The following is a 23,148-nucleotide window of genomic DNA, read 5'->3' as shown; positions in this document are numbered from 1 at the left end:
TTGTATTTCTAGTAACTTCTAAACTGATGCTGTTGGTTCTGGGATCACACTCTGATAAGCATTATTTTGGATATATAATTGGGAATTGGTTTCTGGGCCAGAATAGAAGAGAATCTTCAATTTTGTAGGTAATTGTTTTCTAAATTGGTGTACCAGTTTGTGCTCTGACTGGTCATGTTCCGGTGTGCTTGTTGCCCCACATCTCCCCAATACTGTGCTTCTGTGGTAGGGTTGTGGTCATAGCTCACTGTGCTTTTTATTTGTATTTCATGATTTCTGTTGTTGTTGAGTACCTGTTTTGGGGCATCTGAATTTTCTTTTTTGAAGTACATATTCAAGTCTTAAACCCACTTTTCTATTCAGTTGTATATTGAATCTTTCCCCCATTTGATATATAGAAATTTTTGTATTTCCAAATATAAATTCTTGGAACGCCTGTGTGGCTCAGAGATTGAGCATCTGCCTTTGGCTCAGGATGTGATCCGTAGTCCTAGGATTGAATCCCACATTGGGCTCCCTCTGCCTACGTCTCTGCCTTTCTCTTTGTGTCTCTCATGAATAAATAAATTTAAAAATCTTTAAAAAAAATACAAATTCTTTCTATATTTTATGTGTTGCAAATATCTTTTCCGTCTTTGTAGCTCACTTTTTTCATTCTGGTATCTTTTAATGAATTATAGTGTTTTAAACTTTAGTAAAAATGATGAGTCTTTTTAAATATATCTAATCTGTCATGTTTTAAGGGATCTTTTCCTTTCCTGGGGTCATGAAGGTATTCCGTATTGCCTTCAGTATTTATTATTTTACCATTCACGTTTTTTTCTCCAGACCATTTGAAAGTGATCTTTGTGTGTCATGTGAGTTTAACTTTTTTTTTTGCCTCCCATGTGGATATCCAGTTGTGCCAGCACAATTGAAAAGACTTCTCTGCAGTGCCATGTTTATCATTAATCAAAAGTCCATTCAAGCTCAGGTCTGTTTCTGGGCTTTCTACTTTGTGCCTATGGTTGGAATTGTCCTTGCCACAAAATCATGATGTCTTGATTATATAGCTTTATAAGAAGTCTGAGATCTAAGTAGGGCTTTTTACCTAGTGCTTTTAAGCACTTTAGAAAAAAGATTTTATTTTGAAGAAATCTCTACACCCAATATGGGGCTCAACTTAACGACCCTGAGATCAAGAATCACACATGCTCTATTGACTGATCCAGCCAGGCACCCTTCATCAAGTACTTTTTTTAAAAAAATGACTGTAAGCTATTCTTGGTCTTTGCAGTTCTATATAAGCTTCAGAATCAACTTGACAGGCCTTTTTCCCTCCCTACAAAACAAAAACTGTTGGGGTTTTAATTGGGATTACTTTGAAGCTATAGGTCAGATTGGAGGAAATAACTATTTTGGTGAGTCCTAAAATTTGTTTCTGTATCTTAGCTATTGTAAATAATGCTGCACTGTACATGGGGGTTGTATATATCTTTTAGAGTTAGTGTTTTTTTTTTTTTTTTCCTTCAGATAAATCCCCAAAAGTGGAATTGTGGATCATATGGTAGGTCTGTTTTTAATTTTTTGAGGAACCTCCATATTGTTTTCCATGGCGGCTGTACCAGATTGCATTCCCATCAGTAGTGTACAAGGATTCTTTCTCCACATCCTTGCCAACAGTTGTTATTTCTTATGTTTTTGACAGAGCCATTCTCACAGATGTGAGGTGGTATCTCCTTGTGGTTTAAATGTGTGTTTCCCTGGGCATTTTTTCCTGTATCTGTTTACCATTTGTATGTCTTTGGAAACATGTCTATTCAGATTCTCTGCCCATTTTTAAATTGGAGTGTTTGGATTTTTTTTTTTTTTTTTTTTGCTATTACGTTGTAGGAGTTCTTTATGTAGTTTGGATGTTAACCCCTTATCAGACATATGATTTGCAAATATTTTCTTTGACTCAGTAGATGGCTTTTTCATTTTGTCAATAGTTTCCCTTGCTGTGCAGGAAGCTTTTTAGTTGTAGTCCCATGTGTTGATTTGTGCTTTTGTTGCCTTTGCCTTTGATGTCAAATCCAAAAATTCATCACTGAGACCAATGTCAAGGAGCTTACTATCTGTTTTCTTCTGGGGTTTTATGGTTTCAGGTCTTACATTCAAGTCTTTAATTCCTTTTGAGTTAATATCTGTGTATGGTGTAAGATAGTGGTCTAGTTTTATTCTTTTGCATGTAGCTGTCTGGTTTTTTCAATATCATTTATGAAGAGACTGTCCTTTCCCCACTGTGGTTTCTTTATCATAATTTTTAAAAGATTTTTGATGAGAGACCCAGAGAGGTGGAGACATAGGCAGAGGGAGAAGCAGGCTCCCTGTAGGGAGCCCGATGCAGGACTTGATCCCAGGACCCTGGGATCATGATGAGGCAAAGGCAGATGCTTAACCACTGAGCCACCCAGGTGCCCCTCTTTATCATAAATTAATTGACTAAATAAGCATGAGGGTTTTTTTTAATTTTTATTTATTTATGATAGAGAGAGAGAGAGAGGCAGAGACACAGGCAGAGGGAGAAGCAGGCTCCATGCACCGGGAGCCCGACGTGGGACTCGATCCCGGGTCTCCAGGATCGCGCCCTGGGCCAAAGGCAGGCGCCAAACCGCTGCGCCACCCAGGGATCCCAATAAGCATGAGTTTATTTCTGGACTCTCTGTTTCATTTATCTGTGTATCTGTTTTTATACTAATGCCATATGGTTTTGATAACTATAGCTTTGTAATATAGTTTTAAATCAGAACATAGTATCTGCAGCTTTGTTCTTCTTTCTCAAGATTGCTTTGGCTTGGGTTGCCTGGGTGGCTTAGCGGTTGAGCGTCTGCCTTCACGCTCAGGGCGTGATCCTGGGATCTGGGATGGTGTCCCACATAGGGCTCCCTGTGAGGAGCCTGCTTCTCTCTCTCTGCCTGTGTCTCTGCCTCTCTGTGTCTCTCATGAATAAATCTTTTTTTTTTTTTTTTTAAAGATTGCTTTGGCTCTTCAGGGTCTTGGTTCAATACATATTTTAGGATTATTCTGTTTCTGTGAAAAATATGACTGGGATTTTCTTTTTTTTAATTTTTTTTTTATTTATGATAGTCACAGAGAGAGAGAGAGAGAGAGAGAGAGAGAGAGAGAGAGAGGCAGAGACACAGGCAGAGGGAGAAGCAGGCTCCATGCACCGGGAGCCCGATGTGGGATTCGATCCCGGGTCTCCAGGATCACGCCCTGGGCCAAAGACAGGCGCTAAACCACTGCGCCACCCAGGGATCCCTGACTGGGATTTTCATAAGGATTGCATTGAATCTGTAGATGGCTCTGGGTGGTATGGATATTTAAACAATATTGATTCTTCTAATCCATGACAAAGAATATTTGAGGTGACCATAGACTATAATACTGGAAGTGGGTGGTATGGATATTTAAACAATATTGATTCTTCTAATCCATGACAAAGAATATTTGAGGTGACCATAGACTATAATACTGGAAGTAACAAGAATTGACTATATGTATATTTTTGATATTGTCTTTGTATCAAATAGTCTTGCTAAAAACTCATACATTTTAGTAATTTACCTGTAAAGTCTTTGGGGTTTTCTACATGTATAATCACATTATATGCAAAATGACACTTTATTCCCCCATCTCCAGTCTTTACGACTATAGTTTCTCTTTTTAAAAATATTTTTTTTATTTATTTGAGAGAGAGAGAGTGCAAGAGAGAGAGATAACACAAGAGAGGGGAGGGTCAGAGGGAAAAGTAGACTCCCTGCTGAGCAGGGAGCCCTATGTGGGGCAAAATCCTGGGACTCTGGGATTATGACCTGAACGGAAGGCAGGCACTTAACAACTGAGCCACCCCGGTGCCCCTAATTTCTCTTTTTTGCTTTACTCTGCCAGCCAGGATCTCCAGTACAATGTTGTATAGAAGTCGTCCTGTTCATAATCTCAAAGGGGGGCACCTGGGTGGCTCAGTCAGTTAAGTGTCTGCCTTTGGCTCAGGTCATGGTCCCAGGGTCCTGGGATGGAGTCCCTCTTCTCCCTCTTCTCTGCCACTTCCCCTACTTGAGCACACTCTCTTTCTGTCACTTCCCCTACTTGAGCACACTCTCTTTCTGTCAAATAAATAAATCTTAAAAAAAAAAAAAATCTCAAACGGAGAACCTTAAGTATGGTCTCTGAATAAGTTTTTCTTAGGTATCCCTTATCAGGTTTCTCTTTCTAGTTCAAGACCTTTTTGTCATGAATGGGTATTGAATAGTTTTTAATCTTTTTTTTTTGTATCTATTGAAATGATTATATGATTTTCTTAATGATTGATATTTCTAATGTTAATCTTCCCTTTTCCTGGAATTAAGTAAGCCTCTATCATACTGTCCTTTTTCTATGTTGCTAACTTGAGTTAGCTGATATTTTGTTTAGATTTTTATATATGTATTCATTAGTGAGATTGATGTAAATTTTCCTTTCTTAAAATGTCCTTGTTAGGTTTTGTACTAAGGTTATGGCCAGGGCAGCCTGGGTGGCTCAGCGGTTTAGTGCCACCTTCAGTCCAGGGGGATCCTGGAGACCTGGGATCGAGTCCCACGTTGGGCTTCCTGCATGGAACCTGCTTCTCCCTCTGCCGGTGTCTCTGCCTCCCTCTCTCTCTCTCTCTCTCTCTCTCTATGTGTCTCTCACGAATAAATGAATAAAATCTAAAAAAAAAATAAGGTTATGGCCAGTTTCCCCAAATTACCTGGTTTTATCTAGATTCGGGGTGGGTAGTGTTCTTTTTTTCAAAAAGAATTCTGAGGGGGTGCCTGGGTGGTTTAGTTGGTTGAGTGACTTAATTTTGGCTCAACTCATGATCTCAGGGTTGTGAGATCAAGTCTCCTGTCAGGCTCCGTTCTGTACATGGAGCCTGCTTGGGAGTCTCTCCTTGTCCCTCTGCCCCTCCCCTGTTCTCTTTCTCTCTTTCTCCAATAATATAATTTAAAAATAAAATTTTAAAAGATTTTATTTATTTATTCATGATAGACATAGAGAGAGAGAGGCAGAGACACAGGCAGAGGGAGAAGCAGGTTCCATACCGGGAGCACAACGTAGGACTCGATCCCGGGACTCCAGGATCGCACTCCGGGCCAAAGGCAGGCGCTAAACCGCTGAGCCACCCAGGGATCCCATAAAAAATAATTCTTAAACTAGTTTATGTGAGATTGGCATGAATTTTTCCTTGCACTTTGATAGATCTTGACAGCAAGACCATCTAGGCCTGGAGATTTTGTTGCAGGAAGGTTTTTATTACTGTTTATTTTTGCTAATGGTTATTGGACTGTTCACATTTTATACTTGTGTAGTTTTGATAAGTTTGCTTTTCTAGCTGTTTATCCATTTTACTTGTATCTTCAAATTTATTTTTATCATGTTGTTTACAGCATCTTCTTAGGATCTCTAATGATGTGTTTCCCTTTTCCCCCCTAATACTGGTTTTTGGCCTTTTCTCGCTCTCCTTGATCAGTTTCATTGTTAATTTTATCTGTTTTTAAAGAACTAACTTTCCTTTTTTTATCTTCTCCATTATGTTTGTTTTCCATTCATGCAAAAAAGAATTAACATTGCAGGCCTGAGACTGTTTTCCTTAGAAAGTCCTGCTTGCAAAGTTGGCTCTTGACTGGTGTCTAGAAACTTAAACTTCGGGAAGGTTCTCATCATTCCCTGCCTCATAAGAGTAATTAACTGTGCCTGAGCTGTTTGTACAAACAATGTGGTTTATACTGAGCACCTGCTTCATTCTAGGAATCTAAAATTTTGGTGTGTGATAGGCAGAGGATGCCTGTAGGACCAGCTCCCAGGGAGAACTTTGCCCCCCTGAATCTCTAATAAGTTTCCCTGATAGACAACACTTCACATGTGTTCACATAATTCAATGCTGGGAGAATTAAGGATACCCTATGTGACTCCCCTGGGAGAGGACTCTTGGAAATATGCACCTAATTTCCAGCAGCCTTTGCCCCATGCCCCTTTTCTCTTTACGGATTTTGGTTTGGGTCCTCTTGCTATAATAAATCTTAGCTGCGAGTACGAGTATATGCTGAGTCCTTTGAGTCCTATCTAATCATCACTGGGGGAGAGTAGTTTTGGGTATGGTTGACACACCATTGTGAATGGCAGGTATTTCTATCAGAGATTGAGCTGCTTATTGTCCTTGAAGCATAGTTTTTTTTTTTTTTTGAAGCATAGTTATTATTAGTCTGAGTCCTTGAGCTTATTTTTTTTAAGATTGTATTTATTTATTCATGAGAGACACATACACAGAGAGAGAGAGAGGCAGAGACACAGGCAGAGGGAGAAGCAGGCCCCATACAGGGAGCCTGATGTGGGACTCGATCCTGGGTCTCCAGGATCAGGCCCTGGGCCGAAGGAGGCACTAAACTGCTGAGCCACCCAGGCGTCCTTATTTGTTTAATTTCACCCGTGTTAAAAGATATTTTAATGCAGAGATAATTTGATTCTCTCCCTTTCCCAATTGCTCTTCAAATTTAAGGTCTTTTAGGAGTGGTGCAGTTAAGAAACCTTATCCTCCAAAGATATCGGCCAACCAGAAGTCTTCTACCCTCTTGGGGATCCGGAGTGAGATACCTAGTGCCAGTCATCCAGTGCAGTGTCATGCCTCGCATGGTTGGACCCGAAAGAACCGGTTACGAGAATTGCGTATCAGGTGAGCTTATAAGTTGTCATCTGCCTGCAGTGGCTTTTCCATTGTTCTTCCTTCTTGGTTAAAATGAGGGGATGATTCTTATTGTCCTTTGTCAATTAGTCAGAGACTTTGATGGCAGAATGTTCAGAAGAAAAGATTTAGGAATCTGCAGACTTAAAAACTATCATTCGATTTTCATTTACATTCTTTAGTTGTGCTCACATGTATAAGCTATAAAGAGTCTTCCAGAAAAAGTCCAAACATAATTCGAGAAAAATTATCATTTCCCAATACTCTTGATTAGGTCCATCAAAGGCATTTATTTATTCATTCAACAAAAATGTATCAGGCCTTCTCTTCCTTAGAGCCTCCTGTGGAGGTGGTAACCATACCATACTTGGTTGTCATCATAGCCTGCCTCTGACCTCTGGTGAAGCCCAAGATCATTACAAAGAGGACCAAGAAATTTATCTGCCACCAGTAAGACCGGTGTGTCAAAATTAAGCACAACTGGCAGAAATCCAGACGCATTGACAGTAGGGTGTGCATAAGATTCAAGAGCCAGATCTTTTTTTTTTTCTTCAAAAGATTTTATTTATTTGAGAGAGAATGAGAGAGAGGGTACAAGCAGGGGCAGCAGCAGAAGGATAAGAAGCAGGCTCCCCACTGAGCAGGGATCCTGATGTGGGGCTTGATCCCAGGACCCCAGGATCATGACCTGAACCGAAGGTAGATGCTTAACTGACTGAGCCACCCAGACGCCCCTCAAGGGCCAGATCTTGATACCCAACATAGGTTACGGGAGCAACAAGAAGAAAAAACACATGCTGCCCAGAGGTTTCCGGAAGTTCCTAGTCCACAGGGTCAAGGGGCTTGAAGTCCTGCAGATGTACAACAAATCCACTATGCAGAGATTGCTCACAATATCTCCTCTAAGAACTGCAAAGCCATGTGGAAAGAGCAGCCCGGTAGGCCATCAGAGTCACCAGTCCTAATGCCAGACTGTGCAGCAAAGAAAATGAATAGTCAGCTTATGTGCATATCATTTTGTGTTAATAAAACCATAAAACTACACAAAAAATTATCAAGTGCTTACTTGGTCAGGTGGTGTGCTCAGTGCTTGAGCATACAAGGTGAATAAGACATTCTTCGTCCATGACCTCATGAAAACTTAAAATCATGTTGGCTTGACAGACTGTTAAGTCATACCAAGAAAGCATGATAAATGCTTTAAGACAAGAGGATGTCGTACTGCAGGCTCACATAGCTAGAACAGCCTCATTAGTGTGGTCAGAGGAACTTCTGGAGGAAGTGGGGTTTAAGTTGAGTCTTAAAGGATAATGTAAGAATAAGCCAGATAAAGGGCATGAGGAAGAAGAATGTTCCAAGCTGAACCTGGAAAAGACACACCTTGAACTGGCCAGGACAAGCCACCTTTTTTGTGTGTGTACCAGGCACTGTGCTGGGTACTTAGGATACTATAAGACATGGTCCCCGTTCTCAGGGGCTCACAGTACAGAGTGAACAACGGGTCCCCTGTGAGCCTATTGCTGAGGCTTGGTGTCATAACATTATATTACAGTAAGAGTGTTGAGGATACAAAGCTACTCACTGTGTTTGGGTTGGGGAAGGTCCAAGAAGGCTTCACATGGGAGCAGGCATTAAAGATGAGCCTTGATGGATGGGTAAGTGGGCATTTGCTAGGTGTTTTAGGCAGTAAGAATAATGTGAATAAAAGCATTATCATGTACTTCCTTTCCCTCAACTCTGAAGTCTTCACTGACAAAAGACTTTATATTGAAAGTATTTTTCAAAAATAATCAACTTGGGGGTACCTGGTACCTGGCTGGCTCAGTCAGTAAAGCATGTGACTCTTATCTCGAGGTTGTGAGTTGGAGCCCCACAATGGGAATAGAGATTACTTTAAAAATAATAAAAATCATCTGCTTGATCTTGGCTTTATAAATCTGTCCCATCTTATGCTCTATTTGATGCAAAATTAGCTATAATTCACCTTTTGACTCATGCTAGCATCTCTCGCCCTGGGACCTTAGTTTCCCTATACTGTTCAGAAAATTGTTGACCAACTCAGATGGAGTTATAAAATGTGTATATATCCTTTCTTCCCTTCTTTCAGATGCGTGGCCAGAAAGTTCTTACATTTGTGGATTCGAATGACTTTTGGAAGAGTATTTCCCTCTAAAGCCAGGTAGTATTAGCTCACACCACCAAACTTTTCTGAGTTCATTCTAGGTTTTTGTTTTTAATTATTTATGATAGTCACACAGAGAGAGAGAGAGAGAGGCAGAGACACAGGCAGAGGGGGAAGCAGGCTCCATGCACCGGGAGCCCGACGTGGGATTCGATCCTGGATCTCCAGGATCGCGCCCCGGGCCAAAGACAGGCGCTAAACCGCTGCGCCACCCAGGGATCCCAAGGTTTTTGTTTTGTATTAAGCCCACGTGTAACCTTCTCCTCCTACCCAGCCTCCAGCAGGCATATGATATAATGGTACTAACACACGTTAGTTTGACCGAATGAATGTATGAAGGAATCATAAGTAAACCAGGATAGCTAAGACCATCTCTGAAAAAAAGTATTTGCCCAAAAGTAAATAATCTCTTTCAGGGCACTGTTGAGACTTGTCACATTGATTTGATCTAGGGCAGAACCTGGGGGGAAAGTTGGCGCTGGCAAGGGGCATGAAATTGTAGTTGAGAGAATGTCCCTGGGCCACAGCTTCACTGTGTTTGGGCCACTGCCCCTTGCTGCGGAGTTTGGCTAAAAGTGCTTCAGCTGCAGCATAGAGAGTATATTGCAAGGGGAGCCAGCAGGCTCAGGGACACATGCATGAGGTAGTGGGGTTGGAGGGAAGGGGTCTATTTTAAAGGAATGATAGGGTTTATTTTAGAGGAGGAATTGACAGCTATTGAAATGTAAGCTTTTTTTTTTTTTTCTAAATGGCAGTGTTGTGGGTTCTTAACCCCTCTACTCTTCCCTTATTACAACCTTTCTTGTTTCACTTTTCTGACATCGTGGCTTTCCTAATCTGGAACATCATCCAAATCTTTTCATTCAAAGTCATTTAAGCAAATTTGGCCTGTGGGTGTCCTCTGAAATCTTTTCTCTGAATATACCACGTGGGGGGCCATGCTGTTCCCATCTCCTTTGTGTGTCTTTATAAGAGAGGCTCCCAGTGTGATAGCAATCCATCCCAGCTGCAGATGTTAGTCATAGTTCACCTCTGCTTCTCCTCCTTCTCCTGGGCCTTGGCCCTGTCCTTTTTCACTTTCTTGGCAGCTTTTCAGTGCCTTTAAATAAAGTTGGAGTTTTTTTTCATTCAGTTGAGTCTTTTATTTATCACTGCCCCCCCCCCCGTGTTAGCTTAGAAGTTTTATACTCCTGTTCTTTTTACTGAAAGATATGTATTTTAACATATACCCTAAAGAATATTATATATATATATGTATCTTTAATTTATCAGTCTAATATTAATTGGCCCTTTTGCCCTCTTCCCAAAGAAGGCAAGGTCCTTAGAACACTTTAATTCTGTCCCCATCCTCCCTTATATGCCCTTATTGTAAGGTATTTAATTCAGTTTATATTTTAAAATCAGCAGGGCACCCAGATGGCTTAGTTGGTTGAGCATCCAACTCTTGATTTTGGCTCACCTCATGATCTCAGAGTTGTGGGATTGAGCCCCAAGTCAGGTTCCATGCTCAGTGGGGAGTCTGCTGGAGATTCTCTCCCTCTCCATCTGCCCCTCCCCCTGCTCATATGCACGTGCACTCTTAGATAAATAAATCTAAAAATATATATAAAATAAAATTTGCAAAACATTATTCTTGTTTTATATAGTTAACATTCATTTAGACTTATTCACATATTTACCCTTCCTCTCCTTTTTCTCCTTGCATTTCCAGGTTTCCATCTGTGATTATTTTCCTTCTGTCATTGGGACATCCCTGATCGTTTGCTTTAAAATAGATTTGCTTGTGATAAATTCTCTTATATTTTGTTTAAAAATGTTTTATTTCACTTTCATTTTTGAAAGATATTTCCCTGTATAGAGAAAACTGGGTTGCCAGTTTTTACCCCAAATATTTTGAAGATATTTCATTGTCTTATGGCTTCCATTTCTAAGTTGTTAGTCTAATTATTGCTGTTTTGAAGATTCATTATCTTATTTTTCAGAGTTTTAATATGATATGCCTAAGTGTTGACTTATTTTCTTAGAGTCTTTTAGCTCATTCTGAGATAATAGGTTACAGAGTTTTGTATTTTTTGCTTTGTTTTGTGAATACATCTTTCTGGCTTACTTTCTTTGTCCATAGGCATGTTATTCTCCCTTTCCTTTCTCATACAATAACTTTGTAAAGGATATGACCTCAAATTCTTTGTTGCTCATTTTTATGTGGAATTGATCTTTCTGAACTTTTTAAAGTGAGTCAAGATCAGTTAACTTTCCTATTTCACAGATTCCCATTTCAGTTTCATTTGTAGGGTTAAAAAAATATGGCAGCTTGCTCTATGGAATATCTGGTTCTGTTTCCCTAAAACATTTGGTCTGATCCTCTATTCTTGTCTCTTTTGTCCCTCTCCTGCTCAATTTCTATTCTACTTCCAGCAGTTTTTCCTCATTTATGAAGCTCTGTCCTAAAAGGGAGCCTGGCATGTATGTTGGTTCTGGGACTACAGGGGCTGGAATGCTCCAACTGTTTCAGTTATGTTCATATGAGCCTTGGTAACAGAGAGGAGAAAGCTCCTCTCAGGTTCAGCAGCTAGTCTCAGATGGGGCCTCTTGCACTTTGCAATGACTGTTTCGAGGTTTTCTCATTCTCATTTGAGGTAGTGTTAGATGCCACTCTCATTGCTCTTCCTTCCTCCTGTAGAAATGTAATACCTTGTAGGTCTTTTGACTATGAATGGTTTGTCCTGGCCTGCTTGCATTTTGGATTCTGGGGATACCTTGTCACCTGGTTTTGTTGTGATTGATACATGAATTTGTTATTTTGCTTCCTGTTTGCTGTATTTTATGGGGATTCAGAGACTAGAAAAACTATGTTGTTCCCTCTACTCTCTTCCCCAAATTCTTTTCCTACTTAATTTTACTTAATACTTGACCCATATTTAACTAGAAATGTCTGTTTAAGTAATACTCATTTATATTCTGAGTAGCTGGAAAATGCTGATTATATTAGTTAGAAATGCATTTGACCTAAGAGAAAGCCTGACAGTGGCTTTAACAAATTGGGATTTGCTTTTTCTCATAAGCAGTCTGGAGGTTGGTGTTTAGCTGCTCAGTGAGGCCATCAAAGACTCAATTTTATTACATTTCTTAGTTCATCAGTTTAACATATTGGCCCTTGGTCCTCAGACATGACGCGGCATAGTTACAAAATGACTATTCTGTTTTACACAGGAAGGAGTAAGGAAGGATGGTGTCAGATCTTTCTTACTCAGAAAAACACTTTTCTGGAAGCAATCAGCTGCATTCTGCTTCTGCCTCATTGTCCAGAGCTGTGTCACTGGCTACCTTCTGCTACAGAGCAGTCTGGGAAAGAAACCTTTCTATCCTCTGCAGGGAATACCTGTGAGGAGGCAGAGGCTTCACAGTGGGTGTTGGGTTAGCCAGTGACTGATGTCTGCTTTAAAATAACCGCTTTATACTCTTTACTTTATTTGCTCTTCAGTGGCAGCAGGGTCTGGAGGAAAGAATACTACATTGGAATTTGGGAGACCTGAGTTTTGGCCCTAGTTCAGACCCTAGCTAATTGTTTGATCTGAGGATAATTATGGCTCTGGGCCTTAGTGTCTCAAATTGTAAAATGAGAGAGTAAATATATTGCTTTTTCTCTAGGCATCTACCAGAATTAGAATTTTGATACTGTGTTGACTTAGAAATTTAGGATGGAGCGTTTTTTTGTTGTTTTATGTTGTAATCTCTTTTTAAATCAAGTGGGTTGTTTGTTACTTTGGGGAAAATTGGACATATTGATGTTTGCTTTTTTGTTTTGGTATTTTTCATGTTATTTACTACTCACTTTTTGGAATATTAGAGGAGAATTATATCATACCAGAGAATGCAGAATAATGCCTTTATGTTCTGAGAGATTGTTTTAACTTTTATAAACTGCCATTGTTTTGTCATTAATAAACTGAACCAAAATGACTATCAAACTAGTAGGGCAAAAATAATGCAGTATATGTCCATATATAAGATAGTCTTAAATATGAGATAGTTACTTATTTTCCTGAAGAGATCTGAACAAAATTTTTTTGTTAACTTGGGAAGTAGGTAAAACAGTCATGTCCATTTACAGTATTTAATTCGTCAAGATTTCTTCCTCAGCTAATGGCCTTGCTTCCTATTTTCTTGATAGAAACAACAGAAGAGACCCGCATGAGTTCCCTCCATCACATCCACCCACTGCCAACATCTATCACCATGCAACCTGCTTTTCCACCATGAGGCAGGTGAACTGTCCTTGCTCTCATCTGTGGCAAAATCTTCGGCTCTTGTACCGTGTTTCCTTCATGACTCCTCAAGGCCATTACCCTAGCAATTTTTTTTTCTCTTTTCTGCATCAGTTTTTCACTCTTTACTGGATTGTTTGCACCAGCATATGATACCCTTATTTCTCTTATCCTGAAATTTAAAAAAATCTCTTCAACCTTATGTCTTCCTGCAGCTAGCATCCATCTCTTTGCTCCCCCTTTATATCAACTCCCCTGACAATATTCTGTGTCTCCAACACGTCTTATAGTCTCTCTTAAATCCATCCCACTAGACTTTAGATTCTACCCCTCCACCAAATTGTTTTTGTTAAGGTCACTACATTTGTCCAAACCAGTGATAAATTTGGAAACAACTTCTTACTAGGTCTACCAGGAAGCACGAGACAGTCGTTATTCCCTTCTCCCATAAGCCCTCTCTTCTTCCAGCTTCCAGGTGACACCATCCTCCCAGGGCTTGCCTTCTACCTCTTTGCTCCTTCTCTCTTTTGTCGATTCCTCCTCCTCTAAATATCCTGCGCTTCATCTTTGCATTGCTTCTGTGTACCTCACAACTGTGATGATCTCATCAACTCTCAGAATGATTCCCAAATATATACACCCTGCCCAGACCTCTCCCTTGTCCAGACTGCTACATATGTGACAACTCCACTGTGTGTCTCATAGATGTCACAACTTAATGTGTTCAAAGCCAAAATCAAAATCATCCCCACAAACCTCTCTACCAAGCTTTCTCCCTCCCAGTGAAAGGGAACTCCAATATTTCCAGGAACTCGAGTCAGAAACATGGGAGTCCCCTTTGACATTTCTTTTTCTCTCACATCCCAATTTACAATGTCAAATACCAAAATTGTGCTGACTGAGCTTTCAAAATGTATTCAGACTTCACCTCTCTTCAGTACTTCCAGTTACTAACACCCTGGTCCAACTCATCATCATGTCTCCCCTAAATGACCCTAGCAACCTTACAGTCTTCTGCCTCAGTCTATTCCCGACAGGTATTTGGAGTAGATCAAGTCATGTCACTCCTCTGCTCAGATGGCAGGTAGCTTCCCTTCTGGCTGAGATTGCATAAAAGCCATAGTGCTTGCCTTTTTGTTTTTACCTATCTATGAATCTTTTTTTTTTTATTTCTTCTGTCCTATTTTAAATATCCAACACATCCTTTTTGTTCTCTGCATATTCCTTTATTTAAAAAATAGCATCCCAGGGATGCCTGGGTTGGTTCAGCGGTTGAGTGACTGCCTTCAGCTCAGGTCATGATCCCGAGGTCCAGGGATCGAGTCCTATATCATGCTCCCAGTGAAGCGCCTGCTTCTCATCCCTCTGCCTATGTGTTTGCCTCTCTCTCTGTGTCTCTTGTGAATGAATAAATAAAATCACGAGATAATAAAATAAAATTTATTCATTCATTCATTGCAAGTTTGGCCCCTTGGAGGTGGGTAATGGTGCCCTAAGCTTGGTTGTAGGCACAGGAGAGGGAATGTCGGCCTCATAGAATATGTGGACTCTGCTTAAGACCTTCTCCAGAGCTCTTCCTGGTTTTCTGCAGTCCATCCAGTGCCTCTCTGTTCAGCCTCTCCAGAGAGACGCCGGAGTCTCTGCTTGGGTGAATAACAGTACCTAGGGGCCTAACCATTTATGCCTAAGCTTGCAAACAATCCTGTGCTTTTATCTCCACCCAGGGCTCCCTCATTCCTTATGCCTCCTGTTCTCTGCCTTTCTGGGGTCTGTGACACCAGCTGATTGTTCCTTGATTCCCTAAGCACAGGACACTTAGCTGTTCCTCTGCTTTCTCTGATACGCTGATTCAGACGCCACTTGCCTGTCTGTTCTCTGTCACCTAAAATTTGTTGGTATCTCTTGTCTATTGTCATTGCTCCTATTCTGTCTTTGTGGGCTTAAACCTTTTGAAATAATAGATGTTGGGCAGCCCTGGTGGCCCAGCAGTTTAGCGCCACCTTCAGCCCAGGGTGTGATCCTGGAGACCCGGGATCGAGTCCCACATTGGGCTCCCTGGATGGAGCCTGCCACTCCCTCTGCCTGTGTCTCTGCCTCTCTCTGTGTGTGTCTCATGAATAAATAAATAAAATCTTTAAAAAATGTAATATAGATGTTATTTTAATGGGGTTGGGGAAGAGAAGGAGGTAAATGGATAGTGGTAGATGGTAGAAGGAAGTACCTGTGTGAATGGAAGTGATTCTTTTCCATTAAAATTTTAAAAATCGTAAAAAAAAAAAAATTTAAAAATCGTGAACAAAGTTGTTTAAAAAATTTTCAAACTATAGATACGTGTAATAGGAAACACCAGTCTCCTACAATCTCTCCCTGAATGATAACCACTGGTAATAGTTTGGTATACTAGAAACCTTTTCAGACAATATGTATAATATGATGATTTGTAGATGTACACACAGGGCATGCATATATCCATATATATGTTTTTTATCTATGTATACAAATATGTATGTATATATTATATATAAATATATGTTAATTTGGTATGTATTTTTTAAAATTTGGTATGTATTATATTGATTCCAACATATGGGTCCTGGAAATACAAAAAGAATTAATTTTAAAAAATGGTGTCATACATACGATGAGGTAGCTTTATGTTTTCACCTAACAACTTCTCTTGAACATCTCTCCATTTCAGTATCCTTAGGTCTACTTCATTAAAAATGACTCGCAACATTGATTGAATTTAACCTATCTCCCGTTGAGGGACATTTGTTGTAATTTTCTCTCTCTCTCTCTCTCTCTCTCTCTCTCTTTATTATGAACAATAGTGAAGTGAATTTCCCTATGTATATTTTTGCTAGGTAGTCTCCTTACCATGAGTGGTAAGGAGGAAGGACATGTTAGTAACCTGCAGAACCATGAAAAGAAATTCAAAGTGATGGGCAGGCAACAGAGTTCAAATTATCTGTCACCTTGATAGCACCTGTTAGCATCCACACAATCTGCCATTGCTCTCTTTTTCTCTTTCTTATTGCCTTTGGCCTCCTCTCTATTTCTTCTACCTATATTTTGCTGTTTTCATAACTTCTCTGGCCAGATTTCAGTTAAACTGCTATACTTTGTTCCTGTAAGTACTAAGAATACCATTAGGTATTTGCTTATAACTTTTAATCTCCTGTATATGTAAATGTGAAGTATAGCTACTACCGCTTTTTACTAATCAAAAATGTTTTAGTCTGACGAAGGAAAATAAACCTTGAGAATAATTTTCAACTCATTTATGGTATTTGAAAAGTCAGATTTTTATTCTACTTTAACCTCTTTAATTGGTAGAAATCTGTAGTATAACATTTTTTAGCTTTGTTTCTAGTTTAAGTAGTTCTAAGATTTTGATCTGGAAAATAACTTCTTTTATTCTGGTGTTGTCAGAGAATGAGCCACACTTTTCTATGAGAAAAGTATTGGCAATATGAAACTAATTGGGGAATAAATATCCGTTCCCACATCATCATGGATCTCTCTGAATTTTGTTCTTTGCCAAAGGTTTTACTATGAGCAAAGAATACTACGGAAAGTCTTTGAAGAATGGAAAGAAGAGTGGTGGGTTTTCCAGCGAGAGTGGAAACTCTGTGTTCGAGCCGACTGTCACTACAGGTTGGGTTTCATGTTCTATTACTTTAATTTTACTGCTACACATGATCAAATAGTTATTTGTTGGCATGTCTGTGGTCAGAAGGGGGAAAGTTTTTTGTCCAGAGATTTTATTGAGATATAGTTGACATACATCACTGAATGAGTTTCAGGTGTACAGCATAAAGGTTTGATTTACATATATTGTGAAATGATTATCACAATAAACTTAGTTATCCATCATCTCATACAGATTTAATAAAAAGAACTGACATAAAGAGAAAAAAGCTGGGGTGCCTGGGTGCACAGTTGGTTGAGTGTCTGACTTCAGCTGATGTCATGATCTCAGGGTAGGGGATCCGACTGGCGTTGTGCTCCCCACTCAGCAGGGAGTCTATCCCTCTCCCTCTGCCCCTCCCCCACTCATGTGTTCTCTCTCTCTTACTTTAAAAAAAAAAGGCTTTTTAAAGTTATAATGGAAAGTCTTAGGATTTATTCTCTTAACAACTTCCATATATTTCATACAGTGATGGTAACTATAGTCGTCATGTTGTACATTTCACCTCCAGTACTTACCTGTTTTATAATTAGAAGTTTGTACCTTTTGGGATCCCTGAGTGGCGCAGCGGTTTAGTGCCTGCCTTTGGCCCAGGGCACGATCCTGGAGACCCGGGATCGAATCCCACATCGGGCTCCCGGTGCATGGAGCCTGCTTCTCCCTCTGCCTGTGTCTCTGCCTCTCTCTCTCTCTCTGTGTGACTATCATAAATTAAAAAAAAAAAAATTAAAAAAAAAAGAAGTTTGTACCTTTTGACCACTTTCCTCCAATTCCCTCTCCTCCTACCTTCCCATGGCTCCCTCAGGTAACCACAAATCTGATCTTTTTCTATGAGTTTATTGTGTTTGCTTTTAGATCCACATATAAGTGAGATCTTATAGTACTTGTCTTTGTCTGACTTACTCAGCATAATGCCCTCAATGTTTGTCTGTGTTGTCACACTTGGCAAAATTACTTTTTATTCCATTTTATACACACACACACACACACACACACACACATACACACACAATAACTTTATCCGTTCACTCATCCATGGACACTTAAGATTGTTTCCATGTCTTGGCTATTATAAATAATGCTGCTGTGCACATGGTGGTGCAGATATCTTTTTGAGTTAGTCTTTTCATTTCCATTGGATATATTCCCAGAAGTGAAATTGCTGGATCAAGTGGTAGTTCTACTTTTAATTTTTTGTGGATCCTCCATACTGTTTTCCCTAGTGGCTGTGGCAATTGACAGTCCCACCAATAGTGCACAAGAATCCCTTTTCTCCACTTTGACACTAGCATTTGTTATCTCTTGTCTTTCTGATGGTCATTATGTGAGATGTGTGTGATGATAGCTCATTGTGGTTTTGATTTGTATTTCCCTAATGACTTAATGAGATTGAGCATCTTTTGATGAACCTCTTGGCCTTTCATGTATCTTATTTGGAAAAATATCTATTCAGATTCTTTGCCTATTTTTTATTTGGACTATTGGGGAGGATTGCTATTGAGTTGTATGTGTTTTTAATATATTTTGGATATTAACCCTTTATCAAATATATGGTCTGCAAATATTTTTCCCATTCCATATGTTTTCTTTTTCATTTTGTAGATTGTTTCTTTTGCTGTGCATAAGTTTTTTGGTTTGATATAGTCTTGTTTATGTTTTATTTCATTGCTTTTGCTTTAGGTGTCATATCAAAAAAATCATTGCTAAGACCTATGTGAAGGAGCTCTTTTGTGGTATTTTCTTTTAGGAGTTTCATGGTTTCAGGTATATGTAAGTCTTTAATCTATTGCAAGGTACATCTTGTGAATGGTTTAAGATAGGAAGCTAGTGAGTGAAATAAGTCCATCAGAAAAGGACAAACATTATATGGTCTCATTCATTTGGGGAATATAAAAATTAGTGAAAGGGAATAAAGGGAAAGGAGTGAAAATATCAGTGAGGGTGACAAAACATGAGAGACACCTAACTCTGGGAAATGAACAGGGTTAGTGAAAGGGGAAGTGGGCGGGAGGTTAGGGTGACTGGGTGATGGGCACTGAGAGGGGCACTTGGTGGGATGAGCACTGGGTGTTATGCTATATGTTGGCAAATTGAACTCCAATAAAAAAAAGGATAGGGAGCTAGTATCATTCTTTTATATGTGAATATTGAATTTTCCCAGCACTATTTATCAGATTGTCATTTCTCCATTGAGTAGTCTTGGCGCCTTTGTCAAGTATTAGTTGACCATATATACTTGGGTTTATTTCTTGGGCTTATTCTGTTCCATTGGCCTGCTTTTATGCCAGTACCATTCTGTTTTGATTACTATAGCTTTACAGTATAACTTTAAATCAGGAAATATGATACCTCGGGACACCTGGGCATCTCAGCGGTTGAGCATCTGCCTCAGGGCGTGATCCCATGGTCCCTGGATCGAGTCCCACATTGGGCTCCCTGCGTGGAGCCTGCTTCTCCCTCTGCCTATGTCTCTGCCTGCCTCTCTCTCTCTCATGAATAAATAAATAAATAAAATCTTTAAAAAAAAAAGGAAATATGATACCTCTGGCTTTGTTCTTTCTTAGAATTGCTTTGGATATTTAGGGTCTTTTGAGGGTCCGTGAAATTTTTAGGATTGTTCTACTTCTGTAGAAAATGCCATTGGAAACTTGATGGGGCTTATATTGAGTCTAGAGATGGATTTTGGTAGTATTATCTTAATAATTTTAATAACATTTTAATAGTTTGATAGGATTTTCTCACTGACTCACTTCTATATAATTTCTGAACCTGAGAGTATTCTTTGTTTCTTAAGATTGAGTATTCTTTTTTTTTAAATAATAAGTTATAATTTTTTTGATTATAAGAGAAAATATATGCACAATATGGGACATTAAGAAAATAGAAATAGAAAAAACTAAAACTTAACATTAGTAGTTGCAAAGATAAGTAGAGGAAAAAGTAAAAATTGGAATTATATGAAGTACACATTTTATATCTTTTATAAAATAAAATTAATGTATCTTAGACATGTATCTTTTAAAAATAGTATTTACTCTCATAATCACTTTTTAAAAAAATATTTTATTTATTTATTTGATAGAGCACAGGCAGGGGTGCAACAAGCAGAGGGAAAGGGAGAAGCAGGCTCCCCACTGAGTAGAGAGCCTGACATGGGGCTCAATTCCAGGACCCTGGGATCGTGACCTGACCCAAAGACAGTCACTTAACCAACTGAGCCACCCAGGCACCCCATAATCACTTCTTTATTTAGGTTCTTTGGATCAAGGTTTCTGATTTATGGGTATTTCAGATAAAATGAAGACAATGTTTAATCATTCTAGTAAGCTGGTAGAGCATGAAATCAAGTCTTAGGAAATGGGATAGAGAAAATATGGAGGGACTGACAATCTTAATGTGTTTCCTTCTCAATACAAGGAAAAGACAAAGGAAAAGTGTCATTGACTATGTTTAGCATAGAGGAGAGGTGATGTTTTACATAATATGGATAATTAAGATGATAAAGATATGACTGTCATAGCTTTGTGAATGCTGAAGGTGAAGTTATTATCAGATAATTCAAGCTATTTTTCCTCAGTGATACTGTGAGGTGAGAATGACTCTCCATCAAGGAGAGTAGGTTTCACTGTGACTATGGGAAATAAAATTTTAGCTTCAGATATAGATATGGCTTTTTTGTATCAGAAGCATCCATGTTAATTTCTGAGTACAGAATGGACTGGGTATATTGAATTAGGAGTTTTTTAGTTTAGGGGATCCCTGGGTGGCTCAGTGGTTTAGCGCCTGCCTTTGGCCCAGGGCGTGATCCTAGAGTCCCAGGATCGAGTCCCACATCTGGCTCCCTGCATGGAGCCTGCTTCTCCCTCTCCCTGTGTCTCTGCCTCTCTCTCTGTGTCTCTCATGAATAAATAAATAAAAATCTTGTCAAAAAAAAAAAGGAGTTTTTTTTGTTTAAAGAAATGCCATTTGGCGCACCAGCCTGGCTCAGTCTTTGGAGCATGGGACTCATCATCTCAGGGTTGTGAGTTCAAGTCCCATGTTGGGTGTAGATATTATAAATAAACTTTAGAAAATAAGTAAAGAAATGTCATTTTTTTCCCTCCTCAGATATTACTTGTACAACCTGATGTTCCAGACTTGGAGGACCTATGTGCATCAGCAGCAGGAGATGAGGAACAAGTACATTAGAGCTGAGAATCATGGTAAGAAAAGGGAGTACATGTCTAAAGAAAATGCCTTCATTTATTTGATTTTCTTTTATGAAGACTTAACTTTTTGAGAGCAGTTTTAGTTCATAGCACAAAATTGAGGGGAAAAGACACTGATTACCCATATATACCTCTTCCCTTCCCCCCCCAATGCATATTCTCTCCCACTATCAGCATCACTCGCTAGAGTGGTACATCTGTTACAGTGAACCCACATCGACACATCAGAATCTCTCAAAATCCATAGTTTACACTAGGGTTCACTTTTAGTGTTGTACCTTCTGTGGACATTTATCCATCATTATGGTATCATACAGAGTGCTTTAAGTGCACTAAAAATCTTCTGTGCTCTACCTATTTAGCTCATCTCCTCCTCCCAGCAACTTTTTTTGGGGTAAAGATTGATTGATTGATTATTGATTGATTTTAAAGACAGCACAAGTGTATACAAATGGGAGGGACAGAGGAAGAGGGAGAGAGAATTTCAAGCAGGCTCCACACAGAGCATAGAGCCCGATGCAAGGCTCAGTCCCATGACCCTGAGATCATGACCTGAGCCGAAACCAAGAGTCAGACATTCAACTGACTGCACCACCTAGGCCCCCATCCACTCCACCCCCAACAACTTTTTACTGTCTTCATAGTTTTGTCTTTTCCAGAGTGTCATATAGTTGAAATCATAGGGTATATAGCCATTTCAGTTTGGCTTCTTTTACTTAGTAATGTGCACTTAAGTTTCCTCCATATCAAAAAAAAAAAAAAAAAAAGGTTTCTCCATATCTTTTGTTGTTTGATTGCTCTTTTTAGTGCTGAATAAATATTCCATTGTCTGGATGTACCACAGTTTATCCATTTTGAAGAAGGACATCATGGTTGCTTCCAATTTTTGGCAGTTATGATTAAAACTGCTGTAAATTTCCATGTGCAAGTTTTTGTATGGACATAAGTTTTCAGGAACTTTGGATAAATACCAATGATTGCAGTTGCTGGATCATATGGTAAGAATATGTTTAGTTCTGTGAGAAACTGCCAAGCTGTCTTCCAGAGTGGCTATGCTATTTTGCATTCCCACTAGCAATGAATGAGAATGTCTGTTCCACATGCTCACCAGCATTTGGTGTTGTCAGTGTTCTGGATTTTGGCCATTCTAATAGGTATATAGTGGTATCTTGTTTAATATGTATTCTTTGATAGCATATGACATGGAGCATCTTTTCATATACTTATTTGCCATCTGAATATTTTTGCTGAGGTGTCTTTTGCCCATTTTTAAAATTGGATTTTTTTTTGTTGAGTTTTAAGAATTCTTTTTATATTTTGGATAATATTTTTTTTTAATCAAATGTGCCTTTTGCACATATTTTCTCCCAGTCTGTGGCTTGTCTTCTCATTCTATTTTATATTGTCTTTTGCAAAGCAAAAGTTTTTTCATTTTAATAAAGTCCAGCCCATCACATTTTTCTTTAATGGATTATGTTTTTGTTGTTATGTCATACCCAAAGTCATCTGAGTTTTCTTCTATGTTATTGTCTAGAAGTTTTATAGTTTTATGTTTTACATTTAGGTCAATAGTCCATTTTGAGTTAATTTTTATGAAGAATGTAAGATCTGTATCTAGATTCTTTTTTTTTTTTTTTGCATGCCTAAATCCAGTTGTTCCTGCACTATTTGTTGAAAAGACTGTTTTTGCTTCATTGTATTTACCCCTGCTCCTTTGTCAAAGAGAAATTGGCTATATTACATGGGTCTGTTTCTGGGCCCTCTCTTCTGTTCCATTGATCTATTTGTCAGTTCTTTCACCAGTATCATTTTATTTTGATGTCTGTAGTTTTTTAGTAAGTCTTGAAGTCATTCCTTCAATCTTGTTCTTCTTTAATATTATGTTGGCTATACTATGTCTTTAGTCTCTCTGTATAAACTTTAGAATCAGTTTGTTGATATCCACAAAATAATTTGCTGGGATTTTGTTTAGGATTGCATTGAATCTAGAGATCGAGTTGGGAAGAGTTACATCTTAATAATATTGGGTCTTCCTATCCATGAAAATGGAATATCCCTCCATTTATTCAGTTCTTTGATTT

General features: G+C 39.0%; 1 protein-coding gene across 6 annotated transcripts in view; it reads left to right on the top strand.

Moving 5' to 3' along the window:
* The window catches only part of SFI1 (SFI1 centrin binding protein), a 94,364-nt gene that overhangs the window by 12,352 nt on the left and 58,864 nt on the right, over nucleotides 1-23,148 (top strand). For 4 of the 6 annotated variants that reach the window (XM_055323381.1, XM_055323377.1, XM_055323380.1 and 1 more), the window contains 5 exons: nucleotides 6,539-6,712; nucleotides 8,829-8,900; nucleotides 13,075-13,164; nucleotides 16,715-16,825; nucleotides 20,967-21,061. In XM_055323381.1, coding sequence (XP_055179356.1) covers nucleotides 6,539-6,712; nucleotides 8,829-8,900; nucleotides 13,075-13,164; nucleotides 16,715-16,825; nucleotides 20,967-21,061 — 542 coding nt within the window. The remainder of the gene's footprint in view (nucleotides 1-6,538; nucleotides 6,713-8,828; nucleotides 8,901-13,074; nucleotides 13,165-16,714; nucleotides 16,826-20,966; nucleotides 21,062-23,148) is intronic. The other 2 variants (XM_055323382.1, XM_055323383.1) reach the window with 2 other exon arrangements.

The sequence above is a fragment of the Nyctereutes procyonoides genome, unplaced genomic scaffold (assembly GCF_905146905.1).
Source record: "Nyctereutes procyonoides isolate TBG_1078 unplaced genomic scaffold, NYPRO_anot_genome, whole genome shotgun sequence".
Classification (NCBI taxonomy): domain Eukaryota; kingdom Metazoa; phylum Chordata; class Mammalia; order Carnivora; family Canidae; genus Nyctereutes; species Nyctereutes procyonoides.
Note: the sequence above shows the minus strand (reverse complement) of the source record. Positions and strands in the feature narration are given on the sequence as shown.